The sequence below is a fragment of the Pantherophis guttatus genome, chromosome 10, assembly GCF_059756535.1.
Source record: "Pantherophis guttatus breed Tessera chromosome 10, ASM5975653v1, whole genome shotgun sequence".
NCBI lineage: Eukaryota > Metazoa > Chordata > Lepidosauria > Squamata > Colubridae > Pantherophis > Pantherophis guttatus.
In genome coordinates, this window is record NC_142072.1 from 7,768,202 (window position 1) to 7,795,746 (window position 27,545).

The following is a 27,545-nucleotide window of genomic DNA, read 5'->3' on the forward strand; positions in this document are numbered from 1 at the left end:
CATCCTCAAGTTCATGTAATCAGAATTCAGATACTTGGCCAATGACTCATATTTATGACGATTGCAATGACTCAGGGTCATGTGATCACCCTTTGGCAACCTTCTGACAAGCATAATCAACGGGGAAGCCAGATTTCACTTAACAATCATGTTACTGACTGAACTGCAATGATTCACTTAACAACTGTGACCAGAAAGGTTGGCTCACTTTATGTGAAAACTCACTTCACAAATGTTTCACTTAGCAACAGAAATGTGGGGCTCAATTATGGTCATAAATTGAGAACTACCTGTATTATTTCCCTTTAAGAGCCGTGGTGGCACAGTGGTTAGAATGTAGCATTGCAGGCTAATTCTGCCAACTGCCAGCAGTTCGATCCTCCCCGGCTCAAGGTTGACTCAGCTCTCCATCCTTCCGACGTCAGTAAAATGAGGACCCAGATTGTTGGGGGCAAGAGGCTGACTTTGTAAACTGCTTAGAGAGGGTTGTAAAACACTATGAAGCAGTATATAAGTCTAAGTGCTATCAGTATTTATCAGATGCTTTAAAAAATGCGTTCAATGGAAAGGATGTTAGCAAACTCCTCCAGATTTTTTAAAATTTTACCTTCACATTCTTCTCCACCTCCTAAAAAGCTAGAATCCTACAGCTCCTTCCATCTCAGACCCAAAATTCAGCATGGTAAACTTGGATTGTGCCCAGGGTAAACTGGCAGCTAAGCCAAACAAAGGAAGCTTGGGGCAGTGATGAAATCCAATTTTTTTTTTTACTACCGGTTCTGTGGCCGTGGCTTGGTGGGTGTGGCAGGAGAAGGATACTACAAAATCTCCATTCCCACCCCACTCCAGAGGGAAGGATAAGAGCCTTGGTGGCGCAGCAAACTAAAGCGCTGTTAAGTAGCACCAGTTGCCTGCAATTACTGCAAGTTCAAATCTCACCAGGCTCAAGGTTGACTCAGCCTTCCATCCTTCTGAGGTAGGTAAAATGAGGACCGGGATTGTGGGGGCAATAAGCTGATTTTGTATAAAAAAGAACACTAGTTGGGGGCCCCCGAAAGCCCTACTAAGCAGGTATATACATCTTCAATGAAAAACAAAGAATGTCCAGTTGCCTTTTGAAAAAGTACCTTTGGGACAACCGTGACCTGGATGACTGAGAACCTCCATAGACATTGACCAACCCATTTCTTCTCAACTTTTTTCCATTGTGGGGGGAGTCTTCTTGCAGGTATTTAGAATTTAGAAGTTGGAAGGGACCATGGAGATCTTCTAGTCCAACCCAAGCAGGAAATCCTGTATCATTTCAGACAAATGGTTGTCCAATCTCTACTTAAAAAACCTCCAGTGTTGGAGCACCCACAACTTCTGGAGTCAAGTCATTCCATAGAATAGAATAGAATAGAATAGAATAGAATAGAATAGAATAGAATAGAATAGAATAGAATAGAATAGAATAGAATAGGGTAGGGTAGGGTAGGGTAGGGTAGGGTAGGGTAGGGTAGGGTAGGGTAGGGTAGGGTAGGGTAGGGTAGGGTAGAGTAGAGTAGAGTAGAGTAGAGTAGAAGAGAGAAGAGTTGGAAGGGACCTTGGAGGTCTTCTAGTCCAACCCGCTGCTTAGGCAGGAAACCCTATATCACTTGAGACAAATGGTTATCCAACATCTTCTTAAAAACTTCCAGTGTTGGAGCATTTACAGCTTCTGGAGGCAGGTTGTTCCACTAATTAATTGTTCTCACTGTCAGGAAATTTCTCCTTAGTTCTAAGTTGCTTCTGTCCTTGATTAGTTTCCACCCATTGCTTCTTGTCCTGCCCTCAGGTGCTTTGGAGAACAGCTTGACTCTCTCTTCTTTGTGGCAACCCCTGAGATATTGGAAGACTGCTATCATGTCTGCCCTAGTCCTTCTTTTCATTAAACTAGACCTACCCAGTTCCTGCAACCGGCCTTCATATGTTTTAGCCTCCAGTCCCCTAAGCATCTTTGTTGCTCTTCTCTGCACTCTTTCTAGAGTCTTAGGTAGACACACACAAATCTTCTTGAACTGAACTTCCCGGCAATTCCTAGTTTGTAACAAAAGTCTCTTTTGGTCCAAAATACAGATCCGAGGACGCAATACTGTGAAGCGCCATCCACAAACAATCCAGCAACTTTGCAACCTCACCTTCTTTGACCTCTCCGTGTGTGTGTGTCTCTCTCTCTTGCTCATCTCTTGCTCCCTCCCCAACCGGAGGCTCAGTTAGGGACAGTCAAGATCACAGATTACAGGAGGCGCCGAACACAAAAATGAGCTGGCGACAGGCAGGCTAGCCAAGGCACCTCCCAGTGCCACTGTTCGTTTAGGCAACTGGTACCAGTGGTGTCCTTGGCTGGGTGGGGGTGATCAGGCAGGCATGGTCACCTTGTGGTTAGAGCAGCTCAAGGACAGCATTACTACAGGCAAAACACATCATTTACCTCCACTCCCTCCCCATTCTGGCCATACCAGAAAGTTCAGAAATGTGTCAGAAAGTTCACAGTGTTGTTTTTTTTTTTTAAAGAAAGCACAAAACATTCTTTTGCAAGTGGTCAAGGAAAGCCATGTCCACAAAGGTGTGATAGATAACACAGCACCTTTCAGGATGTAAGCAACCTTGGGGTTCTTCAGAAGTTGGACCCTGCAATTCTTATGGACCTTCGCTGTGAGCGACTTTTTAAACACTAAACCCACCAAAACCTGAATTACTTTGAATATACTACATGCGGTTCATTCATAGACAGTAGTCCTCAACCTGCGACCACAATTTATGTTGCCAAGTGAGAAATTGGTTAAGTGAATTTTCTCCCATTTTACGACTTTTCTTGCCACATTGGTTAGGTGAATCACTGTAGTTCAATGGTGGGTTTCAATTTTTTTTACTACCGGTTCTGTGGGTGTGGCTTGGTGGGCGTGGCAGGGGAAGGATACTGTAAAATCTCCTTTCCCTCCCCAAGCCAGGGGGGAGATTACTGCAAAATCCCCATTTCCTCCCGATCAGCTGGGACTCGGGAGGCAGAGAACAGATGGGGGCAGGGCCAGTCAGAGGTGGTATTTACCGGTTCTCCAAACTACTCAAAATTTCCACTATCGGTTCTCCAGAACCGGCCAGAACCTGCGGAATACCACCTCTGGATCAGACCTGATTTTTTTTCCCAGCATTTTTTGTGGTGCTTGTTAACACAGCAATCATTAAGTGACTTCTGCAGTCATTAAGTGAATCTGTTGTTACCCAATGGGTGTTTGCGTCATTTTAACTTCGAAACTGGTATTGCATGTAGCTTTTAGGGAGTCGTAACTTCAAATGGTAGCTAGGCGACTGGACATAAGTGGATAAGCATCCTGTATTGGAGGAGCTTTCCAATTTTAATCGGGTTTTTTAAGGGGCAAAGATAGGTGGGAGTACGGGGGGGATACTGAAGATAAAGCTACAGTATATCTGGTGGTTATATTCAATATATTGCAATGCAAACTCTAGCTGTTGTGGCCTGTTCTGTAGAACCGGTAGGGTAAATTTTGAGTAGTTCGGAGAACTGGCAAATACCACCTCTGACTGGCTTGGCCCCCATCTATTTGCTGCCTCCCGAGTCCCAGCTGATCTGGAGGAAATGGGGATTTATTTTTTTTTTTAAATGATTTATATGCCGCCCTTCTCCGGAGACTCAGGGCAGCTTACAATGCGTTAAGCAGTAGCCTTCATACTTTTGTATATTCTATACAAAGTCAGCTTATTGCCCCCACAAACTGGGTCCTCAATTTACCTACCTTACAAAGGATGGAAGGCTGAGTCAACCTTGAGCCTGGTGAGATTCGAACTTACAGTAATTGCAGACAGCTGGTGTTAATCACAATGCTATCAGTCTGCTGAGCCACCAGGCCCATTTTGCAGTTACCTTCCACTGGAGTGGGGAGGGAATGAAGATTTTACAGTATCCTTTCCCTGGAGTGAGGTGGGAACGGAGATTTTGCAGTATTGTTCCCCTGCCACGTCCACAAAGCCAAGCCATGCCTACCAAGCCATGCCCACAGAACCGGTAGTAAAAAATTTTGAATCCCACCACTGTCCAAGAACTTGGGTGAGGTAGTGGTGAAGGTGCTAAACTATGATTGGGAAGACCCAGCTTGTAGTCCTCTCTCAATCACAGCAGCTCAACTGGATGATTCTGGATCAGTTCCTTTCCCCTAAGCCAGGGATGTCAAACTGTAATTTCATTGAGGGCCGCATCTAAGTTGTTTGGCCTTGGGACCAGGGTGGGTATGGCCAGCTCGACATCACTTGCGTCGGAGGCGCCTGTGATAGCCAGGGCTGAGAGGATTTAGTGCTGGAACAAGACAAATATGCCCCCCGTCCATGCATGTGTGCCCAAACTGCATGGCCCCGCCCTCCTGCGCATTCACAGCAGAGACCTGAAGACCATTTCCACACAAATTAAGTGTGTGACATCCACACGGACATCCAAATTCACTAAATTACGTAACTGTTCACCGAGTTTCAGATTAATAAAGGTTACGTCAAACAAGGCTGCAAGGCGGTTTTGCAAAATATAGAGTATGAAGTATATATCCAATATTGTTTTAAAATTTGGTTTTGTAATATTTTTTTTTTTAAAAAAATTCCCCTTCATGGGCCCCCTTTGAGCTCCATGGGCCCCAGAACAATGTACCGTCTAAACCCCCCCTTTCCTCAGGCCTGGGGATAGCCCAAGCGCTCTGCCAGAGAAAACGGACTCACAAGCTGAGGTGGCGCAGTGGTTAGAGTGCAGTACTGCAACTACTTCTAGTTCAGTAGATCAGCGGATCAAATCTCACTGGCTCAAGGTTGACTCAACCTTCCATCATTCGGAGGTGGGTAAAATGAGGACCCAGATTGTTGGGGGCAACATGCTATTTAGTATACTGTCTTTGGTGTAAGCCGCCCAGAGTCCTCGGAGAGTGGGCGGCATAGAAATATGACAAACGAACAAATAAATAAATAAGCAAGCTCCGTTTTGGTGGCAACGGCCTCCTGCAATCTTCTGCCAGCAAAAACGGAACTGGGGAGTGGCTCCCACAGCCCTCATGAGCTCGTTTTTTTGCTGCGATGGCCTCCTGCAGCTCTATGCCAGCTAAAATGGAGCTCGGGAGGGCAAAATGCAACCCTCCCAAGCTTTGTTTTTTCCCTGGCAGAGGCACTGCAGGCTGGTCCTTATCTATTTCTAGGGTGGCCCTGCGGGCCAGATCTAAGCACCCTGCAGGCCGGATCCGGCCTCCAGGCCTTGAGTTTGACTATTTATTTATTTTATTAAATTTCTATACCGCCCTTCTCCCGAAAGACTCAGGACGGTGAACAGCCACAAGATAAAACACTTAAATACAAAAATTTAAAATAGATTAAAAACGAATTAAATAATTTGGCTGAATTTAAAATACCCCATAATTTAAAACAAATTAAAATTTACATTTAAAAAGGGGAGATGATTTAGGCCAGGCCAGCTTGATGACATAAAAAAGTCTTAAGCGCGCGACGGAAGGTGTGCAGATCCGGGATCCTCCGTATCTCCGGGGGGAGCTTGTTCCAGATCGTAGGTGCCACCAGAGAAGGCTCTCCCCTTAGGGGCCGCCAGTCGACATTGTTTGGCCGACGGCACCCAGAGGAGCCCCTCTCTATGGGAGCGTACTGGCCGGTGGGAGGCTATTGGTGGTAGCAGGCGGTCCCGTAGATAACCAGGTCCCGTAGATAACCCATGGAGCGCAGGAGAGGTTACATGGGAACTCCACGTCGCTCCCATAACCACCCACGCAGCTGCACTCTGTGCCAGTTGGAGCCTCCGAGTGCACCTCAAGGGGAGCCCCATGTAGAGAGCGTTACAATAGTCCAGACGAGAGGACTATTCTGCCCTAAGCCCAAGATCCAGTGTGGCATAATGGTATTGGACTGGAAAACTATTCCATCTTCAGCCACCAAAACTGATTGCCATCACAGAACGATAGTGGTGGGGAAAACAATGAGATGGTTATAGACAGCAGCTTTGAGCTCCGAATGAAAGGGAGAATGTAAATCTGATACTCAGTCTAATAAATAATAGAGAATAATAAGTGCTTCATTGCTGTACTGGTGAAGTTCCACCTCTTATCTATAGGGTTTAAATCAAATGCAGCCGTCTTGTTTGGCCATACAGATGGTCCTCAATTTACAACCATCCGTTAATGACCATTCAAAGTTACAACAGCACTGGAAAAAGTGACTTTATGACTGTTTTTGTGCTTACGACCGTTATTATATTATTCTGATCATGTGATCAGAATCTGGATATTTGGCAACCAGTTCATATTTATGACGGTTGTACTGAGTCTTGCGACCCCCCTTTTTGCGACCTTCTGACAAAAAGCAAAGTCGATGGGGAAGCCAGATTCACTTAGCAACCGTGTTAGGTGAGTTTTGCCCCATTTCATGACCTTTCTTGCCACCGTCGTTAAGCGAATCACCGCAGTCGTTTCATTCCACCCTCGTAAGCAACCCCAAGGAAATGCTGAACCACAAAAATGATCCGATAGCAATTTTTTTTTTCTGTGCAGGATTTTTTTTTCTTTATATATAAACAGAATTATTTCCTACTTTGCAACAAACTCTGCAAGCGAACTCCTTAATCTTTATATACATATACACACACACACATATATATACAGTAGTGGCCAAAATTGTGGAAACTTTTTGGGAAAAGTGTATTTTTGAGGTTTGATGGCCAATAACACCATCCCCCCCCCCCGGAGTTTCAAGATAATCCTATTCTGGTCTAGCTCAGACCTTCACCCAATTGAAAATCTATGGAGCCGACTAAAGAAACTTGCTAGTCAGAAGCGACCCAGCAATAAAACCCAGTTAATAGAAGCAATCATTCAATCTTGGTTTCACATTAGAACAGCTGCAGAACTGAAAGACTTGGTTCGCTCCATGGGAAGACGTTGTAAGGCATTAATTCATGCTAAAGGTTACCCAACTAAATATTAACTGACATGGTGATAATTTTTGCATATCTCGTTTTTTATATGGTGATAATTTTTGCATATCTTGTTTTTTCTACGTTTCACTTTTCTTCTTTATACTGTAACTGCTATTCTAACAGCAAATCCTTCATAAAAGTTATTGCATTACATTCGTGATTAAATTCTCTTTCCATCGATATATAATTTTATGGCACTCCTCCAAAAAAAAAAAAAAAGTGGTGTTATTAGCTAGCTTTAGAAAATATTTTTCCCTAAAGGTTTCCACAATTTTGGCCACTACAGTATATATACCATATGCTTTTTTTTTCTGCTCAATTTTGCTTTGTTTTTTTTTTTTCGTCCTATCGACGGAGGTGTCCACAGGATCAAACAGTACAAATTGTGACCACAAATTCAGTTGCAACTTTTAAGATAATTTTTTTTTCCTTTTTTTTTTTTAAAAGGGAAGGATGGGGTGATTGGTATATATAGATCTCTTTTTTTTTAAAAAAAAAATCAGGTCTACATTACTTGCTGTTACAATAGTATTTTACCATCTTAGGAACCATTTATTGTTTGTTTTGTTTTTTTTTTATTTAAAAAAAAATTCTGGTCAGAAGTAGGTAGAAGGGAAGGACACAAAATAGAGATTTCCTTTTTTTTTTCTTTAAAAAAAAAAACCTCATCTCCTGATTTGTTTTTCCTTTTTTAAACCTGAAATCCTAAAACACTGAAGTTTAATTAAAAAATTATATAATATCAAAAAACACACACACGCACACACACGAAAGCAACCCTGTTGTCATTCGACCCACCACTATTGCCTTTCCTAAAGACCTGGGTTTCAGCTATCATACAAACACCGTACCTCTATACAAACGCCCTTTTTAAACTAATAAAATAAAGATTACTTACAAGAAAGAGAGAGGGGGGGGGAGAGAGACAGAGACAAGGAAGGGAAGGGAAGGGTGAACTTTTAGGATGGTTCTGGCCAGTGCCTTCAAACAATGGGAAAGTAAAGAATGTGAGACAATGATTCGAAGAAATGTGGTGACTTGAGTTTTTACGAGGACGGAGCAAAAAAGAAGAAAAAAAAAAAAGAGGCAGAAATTCGGCATCAGGCTCATGACAAAATGCAGCTAAAAATCCTGTTTGGTTTGATTTGCAAGTCCCCAGAAACTGAGAGAGAATTCTGTTCGGGATTTAAAACAACAACAACAAAAAAAGCACGCACATTGCCCGCAAATGCAAAAGTTTCTTTTTTTCCCAACTCCCTTGTCCTTTTCTTTTGCTGCATAAGGCTGTTTTCAACCTCACCGTGAAACGGTGGTGCGCTCCGTCTGCAGGCCGTGTTCAATTGAATTGGCTAAATTCGTGCGCGGAGTGCGAGTGTGTGTTTGTGGGTCAACCTGACCCGCTGTACTTTCTTCCGTTTCACCGGACATACCTGTGACCCGCCCCGAGAGCCTCTCGGGTTGTCGTCGTGCCCAAAGAGAACAGCCTCTCCACTCAACCCGCCCCCACTCCTCCAGAAGCAAGATGCCGAAAACGTACAGAAGAGACAAGAAAAATATAATAATAAAAAAATAATCTAGCAGGGTTTTTTTCTCTCCTTTTAAAACAGCCAAGCTAAAGGAAGGATGACCCCAACCCCACCCCTAGTTCCCACCCAGGAAAAGGGTGACAGAAGTCAGTGAACCCGTGTTAAAAACCTGTTGTTAAAAAAAAAAAATTGCAGGATTTTTGTCTGTTGAATCCTGGGGAGGGAAGGAAAGAAAGAAAGAGAGGGGGGGAGGGAGGGAGGGAGGGAGGGAGGGAGGAAGGAAAGAAAGAAAGAAAGAAAGAAAGAAAGAAAGAAAGAAAGAAAGGAAGGAAGGAAGGAAGGAAGGAAGGAAGGAAGGAAGGAAGGAAAGAAGGGAAGGGAAGGGAGGGAAGGAAGGAAGAAAGAGAAAAAGGAAGGAAGGAAGGAAGGAAGGGTGAAAGGAAGGGAGAAAAAGAAAGAAAGAAAGAAAGAAAGAAAGAAAGAAAGAAAGAAAGAAAGAAGGAAGGGAAGGGAGGGAAGGAAGGAAGAAAGAAAGAAAGAAAAAGGAAAGAAGGAAGGGAGGAAGGAAGGGAGAAAGAAGAAAGAAAGAAAGAAAGAAAGAAAGAAAGAAAGAAAGAAAGAAAGAAAGAAAGAAAAAAAGAAAGAAAGAAAGAGGGAGGGCGGGCAGAGGGAGGAAGGGGTAAAAGGATGCACCTGGTAGGAAGAAAGCCAGGCGCCACCTTTCAGGGCAGTAGCAAGGTATGGGGTAGAAAAGCCCCCCCCCCCCAAGTCTCCTCTGTAACTCCTCCCTCCTGCCCCCTCACCACATCCCCCGTCCTCAAACGCAAAGCAAGGAGGCAAGGTTCATCCAAGAGGCGATGGTTTCGTTGTGTCATTGTTGTCGGGAGGCGAGGATTCGGTTTATATATATATATATATATAAAAAACAAAACAAAACAAAATAAAAAAAACCCAGAAGAATTGGGAGGCTGAGATTCGGCAGGTAGGCAGAGGCGAAGGAAAGGGGGGCTACTGCCCTGGGGTGTCGCCCACCATTTCAATTCCGTGTTGTTGAAGCTGTGCTCTCAAAAGGGTGTTTTCGGTCTTCATCTGTTCAATCTGTTGAAGGGGGGGGGAGGACACGGGAAATAAGAGGAGGAGAAAGGGAGACGTTTATCAAACTGGGGAAAAGCGGAGGCAAGAGTTAAGGAAACGCAACTGGGGTTTGCTGCGAAAAAGTACAGGCAGACCTCGATTTCTGACCGTAATCAGGGGTGGGTTCAGGGATGAAATGCTCCCGGTTCGGACCGGATCACCTGATCCGGTAGTGATGGCGGCAGGTGGTTCGGAGAACCAGTAGCAAAAATCCCTGCCTCTCCCCCCCCACCATGCCCCAGCTGAGCTGCACGATCATCAGAGGCTTTTTTAAAAAAAAAACTTTTAAAAGCATTTTTTCTACAACCTCTTCCAATGAAAAAATGCTTTTAAAAGTTTAAAAAAAAAAAAAAGCCTCTGATGATTGTGCGGCTCAGCTGGGATCGTCAGAGGCTTTTCCAAGCATTTTTTTCTGCAACCTCTTGGCCGAAGAGGTGGTAAACAAAATGCTTTGAAAAATCTCTGACGATCCCAGCTGAGTTGCCTGATCAAGCAATAGAAAAAATACTTTGAGAAGTTAAAAAAAAAAAAGTTAAGTTGGCCACGCCCACCAAGTCACATTACCCCCCCCCCCCCCCAAGCCACGTCCACAGAACCAGTAGTAACAAATTTTACATTTCACCCCTGGGTGGGTTCTACTTACCTTTACTACCGGTTCGCAACAGGGCCGCGCAGAAGCATTCTGATGATGTCAGGGTCGGTGGGCGGAGCCTCCCGCCGGTTTTACTACCGGTTCTATAGAACCGGTGCGAACTGAGGGCAACCCACCACTGACCGTAGTGAAACCTGGGAATTTCCCATCGTACGTCATGACGGTTGTTAAGCTGGGGGACTCATGTAACCAGGTCAGAATAACAGAGTTGGAAGGGATCTTGGAGGTCTTCTAATCCCACCCCTTGCTCAAGCAGGAGACCGTATACCATTTCGGACAAATGGCTGTCCAGTTTTGTATTGAAAAGCTCCAGTGATGGAGCACCCACAACTTCTGGTGGCAAGCTGTTCCACTGGTTAATTGTTCTGTCAGGAAATTTCTCCTTAGTTCTAAGTTGCTTCTCTCCTTGATTAGTTTCCACCCATTGCTTCTTGTCCTACCCTCAGGTGCTTTGGAGAATAGCTTGACTCCCTCTTCTTTGTGGCAGCCCCTGAGATATCGGAAGACTGCTATCATGTCTCCCCCGGTCCTTCTTTTCATTAAACTAGACATGCCCAGTTCCTGCAACCGTCCTTCATATGTTTTAGCCTCCAGTCTCCTAATTATCTTTGTTGCTCTTCTCTGCACTCTTTCTAGAGTCTCCACATCTTGTTTACATTGTGGTAACCAAAACTGGATATCTGGATTTTTGTAACTGTTTTTGTGATAGCTGTAAAGCAGACATTGTGTCATAAAGCAAGTCCATTTGTTTTTAGGGATGTTTTCACCCGAAACTGGCTGAAAGAAAACACACACCTGGTATGCACATGTGCGTGCACACACATACACACATTTTGTGAAAGCAAAGGGACTTACTCTGTTTATATGATACACGCAAATATATCAACTGTCCATCTTCTCTTGTTCTGAGGTAACGTTTAACTGCAATTCCTGAAAATTGTACTTGGCCGCACTTACAGATTTGCTCCAAGGCCGTGTGACCTGGAAGAGTTCCCTGAAGCAGGACATCCCGATTTCTGCACTACTATTATGCCCATAGATAGTCCTCGACTTACAACAAGTTAACTTAGTGACCGGTCAAAGTTATAACGGCACTGAAAAAAAGTAAAAAACCTATGGCCGTTTTCCAGAGTTACGACCCCCCCCCCACAATCATGTGATCAAAATTCAGATCCTTGGCAACTGGCTCATATTTATGACGGTTGCAGTGTCCAGGGGGGGTCACGGGATCCCCTTTTGCGACCTTCTGACAAGCCAAGTCCTAGGGGGAAGCCAGATTCATTTAACAACCGTTACTAATTTAACAGCTGCAGTGATTCACTTAACAACGGTGGCAAGGAAAGCCGCAAAATGGGACAAAGTTGTCAACCAATGTTTCGCTCGATGACCGAAATTGTGGGCTCCGTTGGCGGTCGTGTAGGTCGAAAACTACCCGTACTCAGCTTTATGGCTGGCCACAATCCCAAACCCTGTTCCAAAGAAAGAGAGGAAGAATGTGGGCTGAGCTACCTGTTGCCGTAGCAAGTCATTGTCCATCTGAAGCCTCTCGGCTTCCTTGAACGTCTCCTGCATACGCTGATTCGTCTGGCGCAGCTCCCGGATGTAGTCGCAGGCTTTGGAGAGGATGCCCCCTTTGCTCTGAAAGAGAGAGAAACAAGGAACAGCTCCACCACTGAGCTTCCTGCTCTGCCCCACCTCGCATGGTGGGAAGGATCTTCCAAAATCATCGGTCTTCTCTAAGGTCTTTCCTCCTTTAAAGGTAAAGGTTCCCCTCTCACATATATTTGCTAGTCGTTCCTGACTCTAGGGGGCGGTGCTCATCTCCGTTTCAAAGCCGAAGAGCCAGAGCTGTCCGAAGACGTCTCCGTGGTCATGTGGCCGGCATGACTCAACGCCAAAGGCACACGAAACGCTGTTACCTTCCCAGCAAAGGTGGTCCCTATTTTTCTACTTGCAATTTTTACCTGCTTTCGAACTGCTAGGTTGGCAGAAGCTGGGACAAGTAACGGGAGCTCACCCCGTTACGCGGCGCTAAGGATTCAAGCCGCTGAACTGCTGACTTTTCGATTGACAAGCTCAGCGTCTTAGCCACTACACACCTCCAAGGATTAGCTGGCTCTGTTTGTAGGATGGGACTTTATTTATTTATTTGTGGCTGGCTAAAATATCGATTCGTCTCAATTTATAGAGCTTGCCGTTAGTCAAAAAATAAGCATTAAGTGCTGTTTTCCATCTGTTTTGAGTCAACTTTTCAATGCCTGGCGACCTCTTTGTGTCGTTCTTGAAAGCAACAAAGACGTCGCTCATCGCAAACACACACACACCCTCCCCAAGATGGTTGAAATTGTTTCCACCACCCCCTGACTTCCTAGAGCTTTAGGGCTATTTACGAACCTGGTAGCTTCCCATTCGAATACTAATGAGGTCCAAGCCGCTTAACTTCTTGAGTTTAGGCCAAAGTGGCCAACTAGCGGCCACAGCTTCAGGATTTCTCAAGTGGAAAAGAGGTTTCTTGTGGGGTTGTCCTCAGCTAAGGAGAAATCGCTAGGAATAAGCATCTGCAAATCTAAGGAACTCTTCAAGCAGGAACTCTCAATTATGACAGCTCATTTGCAGCTCCATGGCATAGGACCCGGGTACCTTCGAGACCGACTTCTGCCACCAACAGCCTCCCACCGGCCAGTTCGCTCCCACAGAGAGGGTCTCCTCAGGGTGCCATCGGCCAAATTATGTCAGCTGGCGACACCCAGGGGGAGAGCCTTCTCTGTGGGAGCCCCAGCCCTGTGGAATGAACTGCCCCCGGAAATACGTAAGATCTCCGACCTCCGTGTATTTTGCTGTGCACTGAAGACCCTGTTGTTCCGCCAGGCTGGGCTATCGACATGATAATTTTAAATTAGGGTATTTTAAATTTCTGTGGTTTTAAATGGAGCCAAATTTATTTAATAATTTTAAATTTTAAATTGATGTTTGTCTTGTGTTTTTAAATAGGCTGTACACCGCCCTGAGTCCTTCGGGAGAAGGGCGGTATAGAAATAAAATTATTATTATTATTATTATTATACAAGCTATAATCTGACTGAACAGTACTTGTGGCTCCAATTACTCCACAATTATGCCATCCAATGAGGCTGTAATTATCCAAAGCAATTGCAAACAAGATAACCAATAGGGAAAATTCATCTGGGAGAAACAATAATCAGGGAAAGTCCACTGGAACCATGGAAGGGTGATCTGGGACATCTCCACATGAGAGAAGCTTAATATGTCCTCCCCCAAAGCAAAACGTAATTCCTTTTGCACCACCACCCCTCCAGCCCCCAGTAACTGCCCTCACCGCCCCCGTCTTGGTGTTGTCTGTATTGCAGTCTGGAATGATTTTTGACAGCTGTACGATCCAATTGTTGATCTTGTCCCGCCTCCTCCGTTCAACTTTAAAAAAAAAAAAAGAGAGAGAGAAATAAAAGAAATAAAAATAAGACCCTGATCAAACATGGCAACCTGACAATAACATGTGGAGGGATGGAATGATTTGACTTTGGAGAAAGAGAAACAGGCACACACACAAGAGTTATTACCAACAGCTCTACAGATCAGAAATTGAAGGTTCGATCTAATCTGGGCAATATGTCTTCCCTCGGATGTTGCTGAACTACAATTCCCAGCATTCTTCTCCACTAGGTGGGATGTCTGGAGCCAAAAGGTACTGGAGTTCACTATCTGGAACATTTTCTTCCTCTGCCAATTTGGAAGAATAGCAATAGCCTTTAGACTTATATACTATTTCCTAGTGCTTTATAGCAGGGGTCTCCAACCTTGGCAATTTTAAGCTTGGTGGACTTCAATTCCCAGAATTCCCCAGCCAGCAAAGCTGGCTGGGGAATTCTGGAAGTTGAAGTCCTCCAGGCTTAAAGTTGCCAAGGTTGGAGACCCCTGCTTTATAGCACTCTCTTAAGCCAGGGGTGTCATACTCAATTTCATTGAGGGCAGCATCAGGGTTGTGTTTGACCTTGGAGGGGCTGCGGGGGGGGGGGAGGGAAGGCATGGCCAGGGTGGGCATGCCAGCTCGATGTCACTTGTGTCTGGGGCACCTGTGGTGGCCCAGGCAGCCCTCCTCCCCAGCTCCGTTTTCCACCAGGATGGCCTCCTGCAGCGCTCTGCCAGTGAAAACGGGAACAGCCGACCCTCCTGAGCTGTTTTCGCTGGCAGAGGGCTGCAGGAGGCTGGCACAGCCAAAAATGGAGCCACCCCCTGTGCACGGCCCCCCTGAGCTCCATTTTCTCTGGAGAGGCACCACGGGCCGGTCCTCCTCTGTTTCCAGCTTGGCCCCACAGGCCAGATCTAAGCACCCCACCGGCCAGATCCGGCCTGTGGGCCTTGAGTTTGACACCTCTGCTCTAAGCGGTTTAGAGTCAGCCTATTGCCCTCAGAATCTGGGTCCTCATTTTACCAACTTTGGAAGGATGGAAGGCTCGAGTCAACCTTGAGCCAGTCCGGATCGAACTCCTGGCAGTGGGCAGAGCTAGCCTGCAGTACTGTTTCTAACCACTGCGCCATCATGGCGCTTTCCAAGAACTGGAAAAAGGGAAATGAGATTGGGTCTTTCTCAATCGTGTTTCCGAGCAATGCCGTCCTTCCTCATCTGATTAGGGCACAAAGATAGATAGATAGATAGATAGATAGATAGATAGATAGATAGATAGATAGATAGATAGATAGATAGATAGACAGACAGACAGACAGACAGACAGACAGACAGCTATGACAGATAGATAGATAGATAGATAGATAGATAGATAGATAGATAGATAGATAGATAGATAAAGAAATGGATGGATGGATGGATGGATGGATGGAGATAGATAGATAGATAGATAGATAGATAGATAGATAGATAGATAGATATAGAAAGAAATGGATGGATGGATAGAGAAGATAGATAGATAAATAGATAGAGATGACAAATAGATAGATAGAAAGAAAGGAAGAAAGATAGATAGACGGGGAGATATATATATCTAGAGAGAGAGAGAAAGGCAGCAGAGAGCTCACCAGTTGGGCTTTCCTGCTTACCTTCATTGTGCTGAGCTCTTCGCCTCTCATCTCGTGGCGTCCGCGTCCCGTCCATTTTCCTAGAATTTGAAGGAAGGGAGTTGAACGAATCAGAAAGCACAGCAGCTTTCAGAAACCCGTTCCCATCTCAGAACTGGCAGAACATCTTCTATGATTTCGAAAGACAGAGTTAAAAGATGGTAGCCCTCTCCTTCAACACAGATAGGCATACCTAAGAATTGAGAAATCGGGGGATGCTCACCCCCCTCGTGGACGTTCTGAATTGGAAGGAAAAGGAACATCCGTCCAGGGTTGATTGCTAAAACAGAGTGTTTGTTTTTCTCAAACCCGTCAGAAATGCAACAATTAGGGTGGACCCTTTCTCCGCCTTGTCTCCATAAGGTTGCAAAGCTCAACAGTTTTGGAAAATGAATCAGAATAGAGCCGGAAAGGACCTTGGAGGTCTTCTAGTCCAGCCCAGTGGTGAAATCTAAAATTTGTTACTACCGGTTCTGTGGGCGTGGCTTGGTGTGGGGGTGGGGGTAATGTGACTGGGTGGGCGTGGCCATTTTTTTTTAACTTTTAAAACCATTTTTTCTACCACCTCTTCGGCGAAGAGGTTATAAAAAAATGCTTTCAAAAAGCTCTGACGATCCAAGCTGAGTTGCCTGATCGGCAGAGACTTTTTTTCTTTTAAATGCCTCTGCCAATCAAGCAACTCAGCTTGGATCGTCAGAGGCATTTAAAAGAAAAAAAAACCCCTTTTTTTCTTGTAAATGCCTCTGAGGATTCAAGCTGAGTTGCCTGATCGTTAGAGGCATTTAAAAGAAAAAAAAGTCTCTGCTGATCAGGCAACTCAGCTTGGATCGTCAGAGACATTTAAAAGAAAAAAAGGGGTTTTTTTTCTTTTAAAAGCCTCTGACGATCCCAGCTGAGTCCCGCGATCATCAGAGTCTTTTTTTTTTTACTTTTAAAAGCATTTTTTCGGCCGAAGAGGTTGTAGAAAAAATGCTTTTAAAAGAAAAAAAAAAAAGCCTCTGATGATTGTGCGGCTCAGCTGGGCATGGTGGGGGGGCACAGGAATTTTTGCTACCGGTTCTCCGAACCACCTGCCTCCATCGCTACCGGATCAGGCGATCCGGTCTGAACAGGGAGCATTTCACCCCTGGTCCAGCCGCCACTGCTCAACCAGGAGATCCTATAGTATTTCAGACAAGTGACTGTCCAGTCTCTTCACAAACTTCGGAAGGCAAGCTATTCCACTGCTTAATTGTCCCCACTGTTAGGAAGTTTCTCCTCAATTCCAGGTTGTTTCTCTCCTTGATTAGTTTCCAACCATTGTTTCTTGTCCTGCCCTCTGGTGCTTCAGAAAATAAATTGACCCCCCCCCCTTTCTTTGTGGCAGTCTGTCAAACACTGGAATATTGTTATCACGTCCCCTCTAATCCTTCTTTTCTCTAGACTAGCCAAACCCAAATCCTGCAACCCATTTTTCATATGTTTTAGTCTCCAGGTCTTTAATCATCTTAGCTGCTCTTCTTTGCACCTTTTTTCCAAAGTCTCAACATCTTTTTTGTAACCTGGCCACCAAAACTGGATGCAGTTATTCCAGATGTGGCCTTACTAAGGCTTTTATAAAACGGTACTAATACTTCACCTGATTTTGATTCTATGGCTCTGTTTATACAGTCAAGGATTGCATTAGCTTTTTTGGCTGCTGGTGCTGCACACTGCTGACGTAAAATGATTTACGTCTTTTCCCTTTCTCAAAGATGTTTTAAAAAGAACAACAAAACAACAACAAGGAATTAGAAGAAGAAGAAATACCCACATTCTTTTCTGGGAGAACATAGGTATAGTTGAGCGACCACTGTGGATTACATGTCCCACCCCATCAAATTTTAGACATGCTTTCAAGACTGAAGTGAGCCTTTTGAAGCAGGCCAGGTCAAGAATTCCAGGAGTCATATTTATTGTGATAAGGTAGGATAACAGTCTCAAAGCAGACGTTTTATTGTTAGTCATCCACGTGACAAGAATCTTGTCAAGCTGACTGCATTCCCTTGCGAAGGGAGGCTTCAGGGATTCTGGGGAGATCAGGCCTGCCTGTGCTGCTTTCTGCACTGCAAAGACTCTAATCTTGGTCCTTTCTTCACTCTTCCTTCCAGAACCTCGCTGGAGATTCCACTGCACATTGTTCCCCAATATTGGTCTGATCCATCCAGGGGTGGGCTTCAAAAATTTTAGCAAGGGGTTCTCTGTCCGGTTGCTGGGTGGGCGTGGCCTAGTTGGCCTCCTGCACCATGGGTGTGTGTGTGCGTTTTTGTCCTCCCCAGGCTCCGGAGGCTTTTCTCGAGTCTCTGGGAGGGCGAAAACAGCCTCCTCAGGCTCCGGAAGCCCTCTAGAGGCCAGAAACGGTCCCATTTTCGTCTTTCCCGAACTTCCGGTATGCCTGTTTTTCACCCTCCCCTAGCCTCCGCGCACACCCTGCACTTATCTACATCCAAAACAGGCCGTATGGGGACTCCTGGGAGGGGCGGGGTAGGCAGGGCCAGCCAGGAGTGGGATTTAGGGGTTCTCCAAACTGCACAGAATCTTAGCTAGAGGTTCTCCCAAACCGCTGCGAACCCCCAGCAGCCCACCCATGGATCCATCCTTCCTTAGCTACATTCCTTTATATTCTGGCACACCGATTTGCCTGCTTTCTCTCCTCCCCAACTCCAGAATTATCTTGCTTGTGGTCCCACCTCTTCTGCCCTCTTCCAGATCGCCTCCCTCTTTTTTTTCCCCCCAACCACACTGCAGAATCTCCAAAACTTTCCCGGATTTTGAAATTTCAAGTTTATGCCCGAAGCGGTACATACGGGGAATAGGGGTGGGTGCGGGGAGCTATGGTACGTTGCGTTCCGGTCTGCAACACGTCTTGGGGGGTCATCATCACGTAGAACTGACCTGAAGGAGCAACGTGGAGAAGGTATTACGCCACCAAATAAATGACTTAAAAATTGGGGGGGGAAAAGGGAAAAGGGGACGCCTGCAAGAAAATGTTGCACTACCAAATGCTTGCATGAAAAGATTTAGCTGTTGGCTTTTTGTCCATCTGACCCCCATCCTCCCACCCTACACCCCCGTTCCCAATTTTCCTCCTTCTCACAATAAATCTGAAGTTTGGCTGCTGAGTATGGTTTGTCCTCACTGGGCTGTTCCTTTATCTCTTCTATTCCCCCACCCCCCCAAAAAATTAAAAATTAAAAGCAGATTCAAGGAATGGATAGGCTTATACCCTGTGTGTGGCAATATTAAACATATACTGTGTTTCCCCAAAAATAAGACCCTGTCTTATATTTTTTTGAACCCTGAAATAAGCATTTGGCCTTATTTTCGGGGAGGTCTTATTATTTTGGGGCGTGTGGAGCAAGACAGGGTTCCATTTGCTGTCTTACCTGATTTCCATCTCTGACTCCCTAACCAGAGGAAATGGCGGGGACTGGCTGCACATGTGTTTAAATATTTTCAGGGAGGGCTTATTTTTGGGGAGCGGAGGCTTATTTGAGCACATGCACACAGAAGCCCAATTGGGCTTATTATCAGGGGATGTCTTATTTTAGGGGAAACAGGGTAGATTACCACAGGCTGTTTTTATATGTATAGATAAACTATTATATATAATAGTTTTATATATATCAATGTATATATAATATATATATATATAAAAGGGATGCGGTGACTCAGTGGTTAAGATGCTGAGCTTGTCGATTGAAAGGTCGGCAGTTCAGCGGTTCGAATCCCTAGTGCTGCGTAATGGGGTGAGCTCCCGTTACTTGTCCCAGCTTCTGCCAACCTAGCAGTCCGAAAGCACGTAAAAAATGCAAGTAGAAAAAATAGGGACCACCTCTGATGGGAAGGTAATGCTCCATGGAGACATCTTTGGACAGTGCTGGCTCTTCGGCTTTGAAATGGAGATGAGCACCGCCCCCTAGAGTCAGGAACGACTAGCACATATGTGCGAGGGAACCTTTACCTTTACTTATAAACTATTAAACCATTTCTTCAGGCAGGATCTTCATTGATTTTATTTATTTATTTATTTATTTATTTATTTAGTCGCATTTCTATGCAGCCCAACTCCCAAGGGACTTGGGATATGTTGGGATTTGCCAACATAAGGAGCTAAACTGAGCTTGGGCAGTTTATTGAATTTATTTATTTACTTACTTACTTACTTACTTACTTACTTGTGGGATGGACCCACAATCTTAACATGTGGTGTCCATTAGATCAAATCAGATGGTTTATTCGTCTGGGTAAAGCCTGTCCTGTAAACAGAGCAACTGTTTTGTTCATCAGAGTTTTAATCACAGATCACTGTGGCACTGTGATCAATACAGTTTTGACTCCTTTTACATACAATATAACTATAGACCCCTAGCTATAGCATTGAGCTAGTTTGGGCTTCATGGGCCAATGATTGGGGATTGTAGGGGTGGTAGTTCAAGAGACATGGAGGCCATCAAAGCCATCTCAAACAGCTTTCAGAGGTCCCTGATTTCCTACCTCCAGCTTGTGTCAGCGACTGATCGGTTGTCTGTACGGAAACTGCTGTGCCATCTCCCACTGTGGAAGCAGGGAAATATGCAAAACGGGCTTCACCACTAACAGCATCTGTGGCTGGACTCCCACCGTTACTGAAAGGGTTCTGAATCACAGCCTGGAAACAGGAGGAGAGGCATTTGTGGGTCTGTGACAGCAAACCACCCAAAGCAAGATAAACAATACCCGAATCAGGATAAATAATGGATAAAGAGCAAGGGAAGGCTTGAGTCTAGTACTGCACATGAAATAAAACCCTGGCTTTTATTCGTAAGTGGCTATGGGTGACACGAGTGGCAGGCAGGCCAACAGCTGGGGCTAAACATTAGGAGAACTCAATTAAATCAAGACTTCGTGCAGACTAGGAAATCAATAAACGGTCCAGGAATGGATTTACAGAAACAGAGGAAAGTGAGGAGTGTAGATCTGCTGTATGAACTGAAGGTAGGCACTGCCCTCTTGTGTTTAAGAACAGGTAACAGGTTAACAACCGGGAGCGGTGGCTCAGTGGCTAAGATGCTGAGCTTGTTGATCGAAAGGTCGGCAGTTCAGCGATTCGAATCCCTAGTGCCACGTAATGGGGTGAGCTCCTGTTCCTTGTCCCAGCTTCTGCCAACCTAGCAGTTCGAAAGCACGTAAAAAATGCAAGGAGAAAAATAGAGACCGCCTTTGGTGGGAAGGTAACAGCGTTCCGTGCGCCTTTGGCGTTGAGTCATGCCAGCCACATGACCACGGAGATGTCTTCGGACAGCGCTGGCTTTTTGGCTTTGAAATGGAGATGAGCACCGCCCCCTAGAGCCGGGAACGACTAGCACATATGTGCGAGGGAAACCTTTACCTTTTACTAACAGGTTAAAAACAGCCAGTTAGGTGTGGTGATTAAGGCACCAGGCTAGAAAGCGGGAGACGGTGAGTTCTAATCCCGCCTTAGGCACAAAGCTGTCTGGCTGATTTTGTGCCAGTCACTTTCTCTCAGCCCCAGGAAACCAACAACGGCAAACCACTTCTGAAAAATCTTGCCAAAAAAATTTGCATGCATACCATCTGTCTGCAAGGGAGAACTGCTGAAACCGCAAAACAGACAAAAGTCATCGAAAATGAAGAAGGCAAAGTACTCTGGGTCTTTAGAATTCAACAGAATTCAGCACCTGCCGCACAACACTACAGACTTAAGAACTCGGTCAGAAGAGAAAGAACTGGAGAAAAACCAGAAAAAATGCAAAGGCCTGCAAATAGAAGTACAACAACTGTAGCAAAAGAATGCAAAGATAGCACCAAAAGCGATAGGGGCCTTGGGTGTGTAAGAGCAAAACATTTGGAACACCACTTGAGCATCACTGGCATTGACAAAAATCACCATTAGTCATTTGCAAAAGGCAGCTTTGTTCAGAACAGCTTACATCCTCTGACGCCATCGAACAACAACATCTGTCTATCCCAGGGCCTTTGGAAGGACTTGACAGGTGGATCAAAATAGCAACTCCAGTCTAAACATCTGGTTAGCCGTGCGACCAATCGTAACAATAACACTAATGCTGGGATTAGTCAAACCATTTCTCACCTGAGCAACAGCTTGCTGGCCACTGGCGAAAGCTGTGGTCGAGACCACGCTAACGGCCCCCGTTGCATCCGTTTGTCCATCCAGCTGACTGTCCGTCACCTGAACGACTCTGTATGTCACCTGGGGAGAAACAGCAGAAGCCATATCACTCCTCTGGCTGAAGTGGGGATTTATGGGGAGGTAACGAGGCGACGTTCAGCCTACTTGAAGATCTCAAAACAATCAAACTCCGCTATGGGATGATTTCTGCAACGAAAAACACTTTTTTTTTTTGAAGCGCAATGAAATGAGTCAGAAATGGGAGTGGATTCCCTTAATATAGGCCAGTGATGGTTAACCTTTCCGGTGCCGAGTGCCAAAGTGCACGCACGCACGCGAATGCATGCATGCTCACCCGAACCCCCAAAATGCAATGCGAGCACCCCCCGTGCATGCGCCGCGCCCCATGCATGCACATCCCCTGCGCATGCACCCCTCTATGCCCCGTTTTGGCTTCCAAGTTGGTGCAGGAGGCTTTGGTGCCTGGAAACCAAAACGGGACATGGGGGGGGGGCTGCACAAGCCCTCCCCCCCGCACCCCATTTTGGGCTTGGAAACCCTCCTGCACCAACCTGGAAGCCAAAAAGGGGCACAGGGGGGGGCACACAAGGCCCCCTAACCCGCGTTGGGCTGGAAAGACTCCTGCACCAACCTGTGAGCCAAAACAAGGCACGGGGCGCCACACGAGCCCCTCCCCCGCGCCCCATTTTGGGCTTGGAAACCCTCCTGCACCAACCTGGAAGCCAAACAGGGGCTTGGGGGGGCACACAAGGCCCCGGCACCCCGCGTTGGGCTGGAGAGACTCCTGCACCAACCTGTGAGCCAAACAGGGCACGGGGTGCCACACAAGCCCCCCCCGCACCCCATTTTGGGCTTGGAAACCCTCCTGCACCAACCTGGAAGCCAAAAAGGGGCACGGGGGGGCACACAAGGCCCCCGTACCCCGCGTTGGGCTGGAGAGACTCCTGCACCAACCTGTGAGCCAAAACAGGGCACGGGGTGCCACACGAGCCCCCCCCCCCCGTGCCCCAGTTTGGGCCTGGAAAGCCTTCTCCACCAACCTGCACCCCCGTCGCGCATGTGCACACGCGTCCCCCGCATGCGCCCCACTCCCTGCACCTGCGCGGCAGAGACCCGAAGACCAGCTGGCTGGCGGGAGGTGCGCACGCATGCGTGGTAGAGCCGGGCTGGGGCAACGGCTGGTGTGCCCGCAGAGAGGGCTCTGCGTGCCACCTGTGGCACGTGGGCCTTAGGTTCGCCACCACGGATATAGGCGTTCGCCTGCTGTATTCCACCGTCTTCAGACAGCAAGACGGGGGGCGGGGGGCAGTCTTTAATTGCTGGAACTCCACTCAAAGTCCAAAATCCAACCTTCTCAACATGGACATTACCTGTCCTCCATTGTTCTCTGTTCGAAACTGATACTGGATATTATGGTCTGCAAAGGCTGCTTGCTGGACACTGGCAATGGCCACTGCTGTCTGTTCGTCTGCATTTGTGCCGTCCCCTGGCAGAGAAAGAGATTTCAATGGACAGCTTCATGACCAACAGCCCGGAAAGCTTAACAACATCCAGTGAATTCTAGAGCCCTGGCAAGACAGGAAACCAGGTCTGAAAGGGGGTGGATTTGAGTCAGGGACTTTCAGAAGAATGATGGGGGGCAGGCGGGGGGCTGCTCTTGAGAGTGGAACTCTCACCATCAGCCTCTTTCAAATATCAGCCGTAGCAAGGTTGAATATTCTCAACCTCTTTACATCAGGCTGATCCGGATTGCTATTTAAGGTCCTTGGTTCTCTTCCATCAGGGATGTACAGCTGGGACAGCCAATGGGGCATTTGGAAGAGAAGAAAGTGTACAGGTAGTCCTCTATTTATAACAGTTCATTTACGACTGCATTGGAAAAAAGTTGACTTATGACCCTTTTTTCACACTTCCGACCATTGCAACGTCCCCATGGCCACCTGAGACGCTTGGCAACTCATATTTATGACACTTCGGCTAACCTGATCCCCTTTTTTACAAGCCAAGTCAATGGGAAAGGCAGATTCATTTAATAACCGGGTTACTAACTAGAGCGTTGGTAGTACAGTGGTCTAAAGCACCCTGTTATTAAGACCAGCTGCCTGCAATTACTGCAGGTTCGAATCTCGCCAGGCTCAAGGTTGACTCCGCCTTCCATCCTTTCTAAGGTAGGTGAAATGAGGACCCAGAGAGTGGGGGCAATAAGCTGACTTTGTATAAATATACAAAAGGATGAAGGCTATTGCTTAACGCATTGTAAACTGCCCTGAGTCTCCGGAGAAGGGCGGCATATAAATCAAATCAAACCGGCCCAAGAGGTCATAAAATGGGAGGAAAATTCACTTAACCGTCTCGCTTAGCAACAGAAATCTTGGGCTCAGTCACGGTCTTAAGTCGACGACTAAGTTGTCGTTGCCGGCTTTGGAATTCCAGAGAACTGAGCATGTGACACAAACACTGTGTGAAAATGGATCGCACACTACCTTTCAAACTGATTTTAGTAGTTTGGTTGTGGGACCAGTGGAAGCAGAAAAAAAAAATGCTAGCACAGGTTGCGCTGACTGCCATGGGACGGAAGGCACATTATGCACCTAACACAGAATCCAGAACTGTGCAAAGATCGGTGGGCTACAACTTCCACCAGCCACATCAGTTGGGCCCGATGGGAGCTGTAGTCTGTTCATATCTGCAGAACTCTCTTCTTTGAGACAAGGGACAGTCTTTCTTGCAGATGGATAGTTCCTCCTCTTTCTCCAATTAATATTCAACAGGGAATGTTGTATCCTGCATGTGACAGGCTATTAAAACCAAAGCATGCGAGATTTTGGCTGCAAAATCATCTACAGGTAAGATCCAGACAGAAGGTGAGACAGCTTTGCTCCCCCCCCCTTTTTTAAGAGTTTATTTATATATTAGGGGACACAGTGGCTCAGTGGCTAAGACGCTGAGCTTGTCGATCGAAAGGTCGGCAGTTCAGCGGTTTGAATCCCTAGTACCACGTAAACGGGGTGAGCTCCCGTTACTTGTCCCAGGTTCTGCCAACCTAACAGTTCGAAAGCACGTAAAAAATGCAAGGAGCCTGGATAGCTCTGCGGACAAGGCACTGTAATTTAACACCAGCTGTCTGCAATTAAATTAAATTTGAATCTTGCCAGGCTCAAGGTTGACTCAGCCTTCCATCCTTTCTAAGGTAGGTAAATTGAGGACCCAGTTTGTGGGGGCAATAAGCTGACTTTGTATAGAAGGTACAAAAGTATGAAGGCTATTGCTTAACGCACTGTAAACCGCCCTGAGTCTCTGGAGAAGGGCGGCATATAAATCAATTTAAAAAAAAAAAAGTACCATGTAAAAAATGCAAAGAAACAATGATTACTTGGGCAAAAAAATCTCAGACATAATATAGAATTAGAAAAGTGGGATAAATGATGGGAAAGAAATTATAAATTTACAATGGCGGTACCTTATAAAGAAAATTTGTACAAAATGTTCTATAGATGGTATTTGGCACCAGCGAGATTGGCCAAAATGTTTTCAAATCTATCACCCAAATGTTGGAGATGTGGCCATAAATTAGAAACATACTACCACATGTGGTGGATGTGCCCTAAAATAAAAAAATGTTGGTATAAGATTAAGAGCTGGTTGGAGGAAATCACATTACAAAAGATAGAATTCAAACCCGAGGTCTGCCTTTTAGGAATAATAGATCCAAAATTAGAGAAATCTTTGCAATACCTAATACTTCACATACTAATGGCAGCAAGGATCACAATTGCACAAGGGTGGAAACAAAATAATATACCACCAGAGAAAATAGTGATTAGGAAAATTTTACAATGTGCGGAAATGGATAAAATGACAATGGAAATTAAGGAAAGAGAAGATTCGGACTATTATAGAGTGTGGAACAAATTCTATGAATGAATAGAAAAAAGAAATCTAAACAAGAATTAGGAAATTTAAGTTAACAGCGCTGAAATAAAGAACTATATGTTACTAATTATTCTTAACCTTATAGTATTGACTGTGTCAATAAATATAATGTAAATGTATGTATTCAGTAGAAGAATTGAACAAAAATAGACAATATGCATGTCAATAGAGAAGGCTGTAAAAATAGCATATAATGTATTGTTATGTTTGTCATGTTTTTTACTCTGTTTTTGTCCTTGTTTTTTTTCTGTTTTTAAAAGTAAAAAGCTTAATAAAAACTATTTTTTAAAAAAATGCAAGTAGAAAAATAGGGACCTTTGGTGGGAAGTTAACAGCGTTCCGTGCGCCTGCCGGCCACATGACCACAGAGAGGTCTTCGGACAGCGCTGACTCTTTGGCTTAGAAACGGAGATGAGCACTGCCCCCTAGAGTCAGGAACGACTAGCACATACTTGAGAGGGGAACCTTTACTTTTACCTTATATATTTTTCTTTAACATATATAAGTGTTTTATGAACAGTGTATTGTCTGGGTCAATTTGCTTACCTAATAATATATAATATAATAACATATTAAACATAAGGCATACGTAATAGTATTTTTCCAATTTCTAATTTCTACTTCTATTGTCCAACCATTGATAAAATAAGTCCCAATGTTTGAAAATATTCTTTATCTTTAATACCAACCTATCCATTTCTGCACAATCTAGTATTTTTTTTTTAAATTACATCTTCTTCTATGAGTGGTTCCTCATTTTTCCAGTGTGGTGCACATATATAATTGTTGCTGACATCAAGACATGTAATATTAAATATATATGCTCCCATTTTTATACCCCTGGCTGCAGAAATGCCATCCATGCAACGTGTTAGAGGCATTTCTGGACCGGCCCAGGAATTCTCCTTACCTTCTCGTAGCTCAACTCCATCTTCACTTTCTTGATCTTTCTCGTGGCTGAAACACAAAAGGAAGAAAAAAAGAATTCAGCTCTATTTCCTTCCTGCTAGATATGGGGAAGAGGGGAGAGGTGGTTTCTTTTTAACCCTCGTAGGGACGCGGTGGCTCAGTGACTAAGACGCTGAGCTTGTCAATCGAAAAGTCGGCAATTCAGCGGTTCGAATCCCTAGTGCCACGTATCGGAGTGAGTTCCCGTTACTTGTCCCAGCTTCTGCGAACCTAGCAGTTCAAAAGCACATAAAAAATGCAAGGAGAAAAATAGGGACCAATTTGGTGGGAAGGTAACAGCATTCCGTGCGCCTTTGGCGTTTAGTCATGCCGGCCACATGACCACGGAGACGTCTTTGGACAGCGCTGGCTCTTCGGCTTTGAAACGGAGATGAGCACCACCCCCTAGAGTCGGGAACAACTAGCACATATGTGCAAGGGAAACCTTTACCTTAGGACCAAAATGAGCCAGATAAAAAGTTTTAGCAGCATATAGAATCTCTCCCCCCACCTCACCACCCACACCCCAAATGACTGCCTCTTTTTTAAGGAGTTTTGCAATCAGTTGCAAAAATAAAAGCAACTCAGAAGCTGCAAAACAGATTTGGTTTTGCTGCCCTGTTTTATAGGAATGCAGCATAGTGCACTTCGAATTTTAGCCTCCAGCTCTGGTGTTCACTCACACAGAGAGATTTCAGAAGCCAAAAACGGAGCACTTGGCACAGAAAACAGACCTTGTATGGGCCAGGGTGAGAATTCATGATAAAATAAACTTCTGGTTTTAAGGTTCCCCACAATGAAACAATGGAAATCCAATGGCCAATGAGAACTTCAAAAGAGAAGATGTTCAAAAGATGCTCAGTTTGGTGGTGGTGGTGGGGGGGGTTCATTGCTTGGGACAATGCAAAGCCAGAATGCACCCACCCACCGCAATGTGCTCCGCTGCACACAATAAAACAACGTTGTGTCAAGCAACTGAAATGATGCAGGTTTTCTCCTACTTCCAGAATTGTCATAAAAAGTGCTTTTTTTTCAAAAGGCGACTGGACTTTGCTTTTTTCTTGAAGACGTTTCGCTACTCATCTATGAAGCTTCTTC

The 27,545-nt window shown here is 45.3% G+C and overlaps 1 protein-coding gene across 1 annotated transcript in view; it reads right to left on the reverse strand.

The window, feature by feature from the left end:
• Positions 1-7,505: 7,505 nt before the first annotated feature.
• Positions 7,506-27,545, reverse strand: part of USF2 (upstream transcription factor 2, c-fos interacting) — a 28,600-nt gene continuing 8,560 nt past the window's right edge. Inside the window, exons 2-10 of the mRNA XM_060693890.2 lie at positions 26,410-26,456; positions 22,937-23,052; positions 21,507-21,626; positions 19,910-20,063; positions 18,220-18,307; positions 15,377-15,435; positions 13,641-13,735; positions 11,813-11,941; positions 7,506-9,615 (exon numbers count right to left, since the gene is read on the reverse strand). Of these exons, the coding sequence (XP_060549873.1) occupies positions 9,526-9,615; positions 11,813-11,941; positions 13,641-13,735; positions 15,377-15,435; positions 18,220-18,307; positions 19,910-20,063; positions 21,507-21,626; positions 22,937-23,052; positions 26,410-26,456 (898 nt within the window). The 3' untranslated portion in view covers positions 7,506-9,525. The remainder of the gene's footprint in view (positions 9,616-11,812; positions 11,942-13,640; positions 13,736-15,376; positions 15,436-18,219; positions 18,308-19,909; positions 20,064-21,506; positions 21,627-22,936; positions 23,053-26,409; positions 26,457-27,545) is intronic.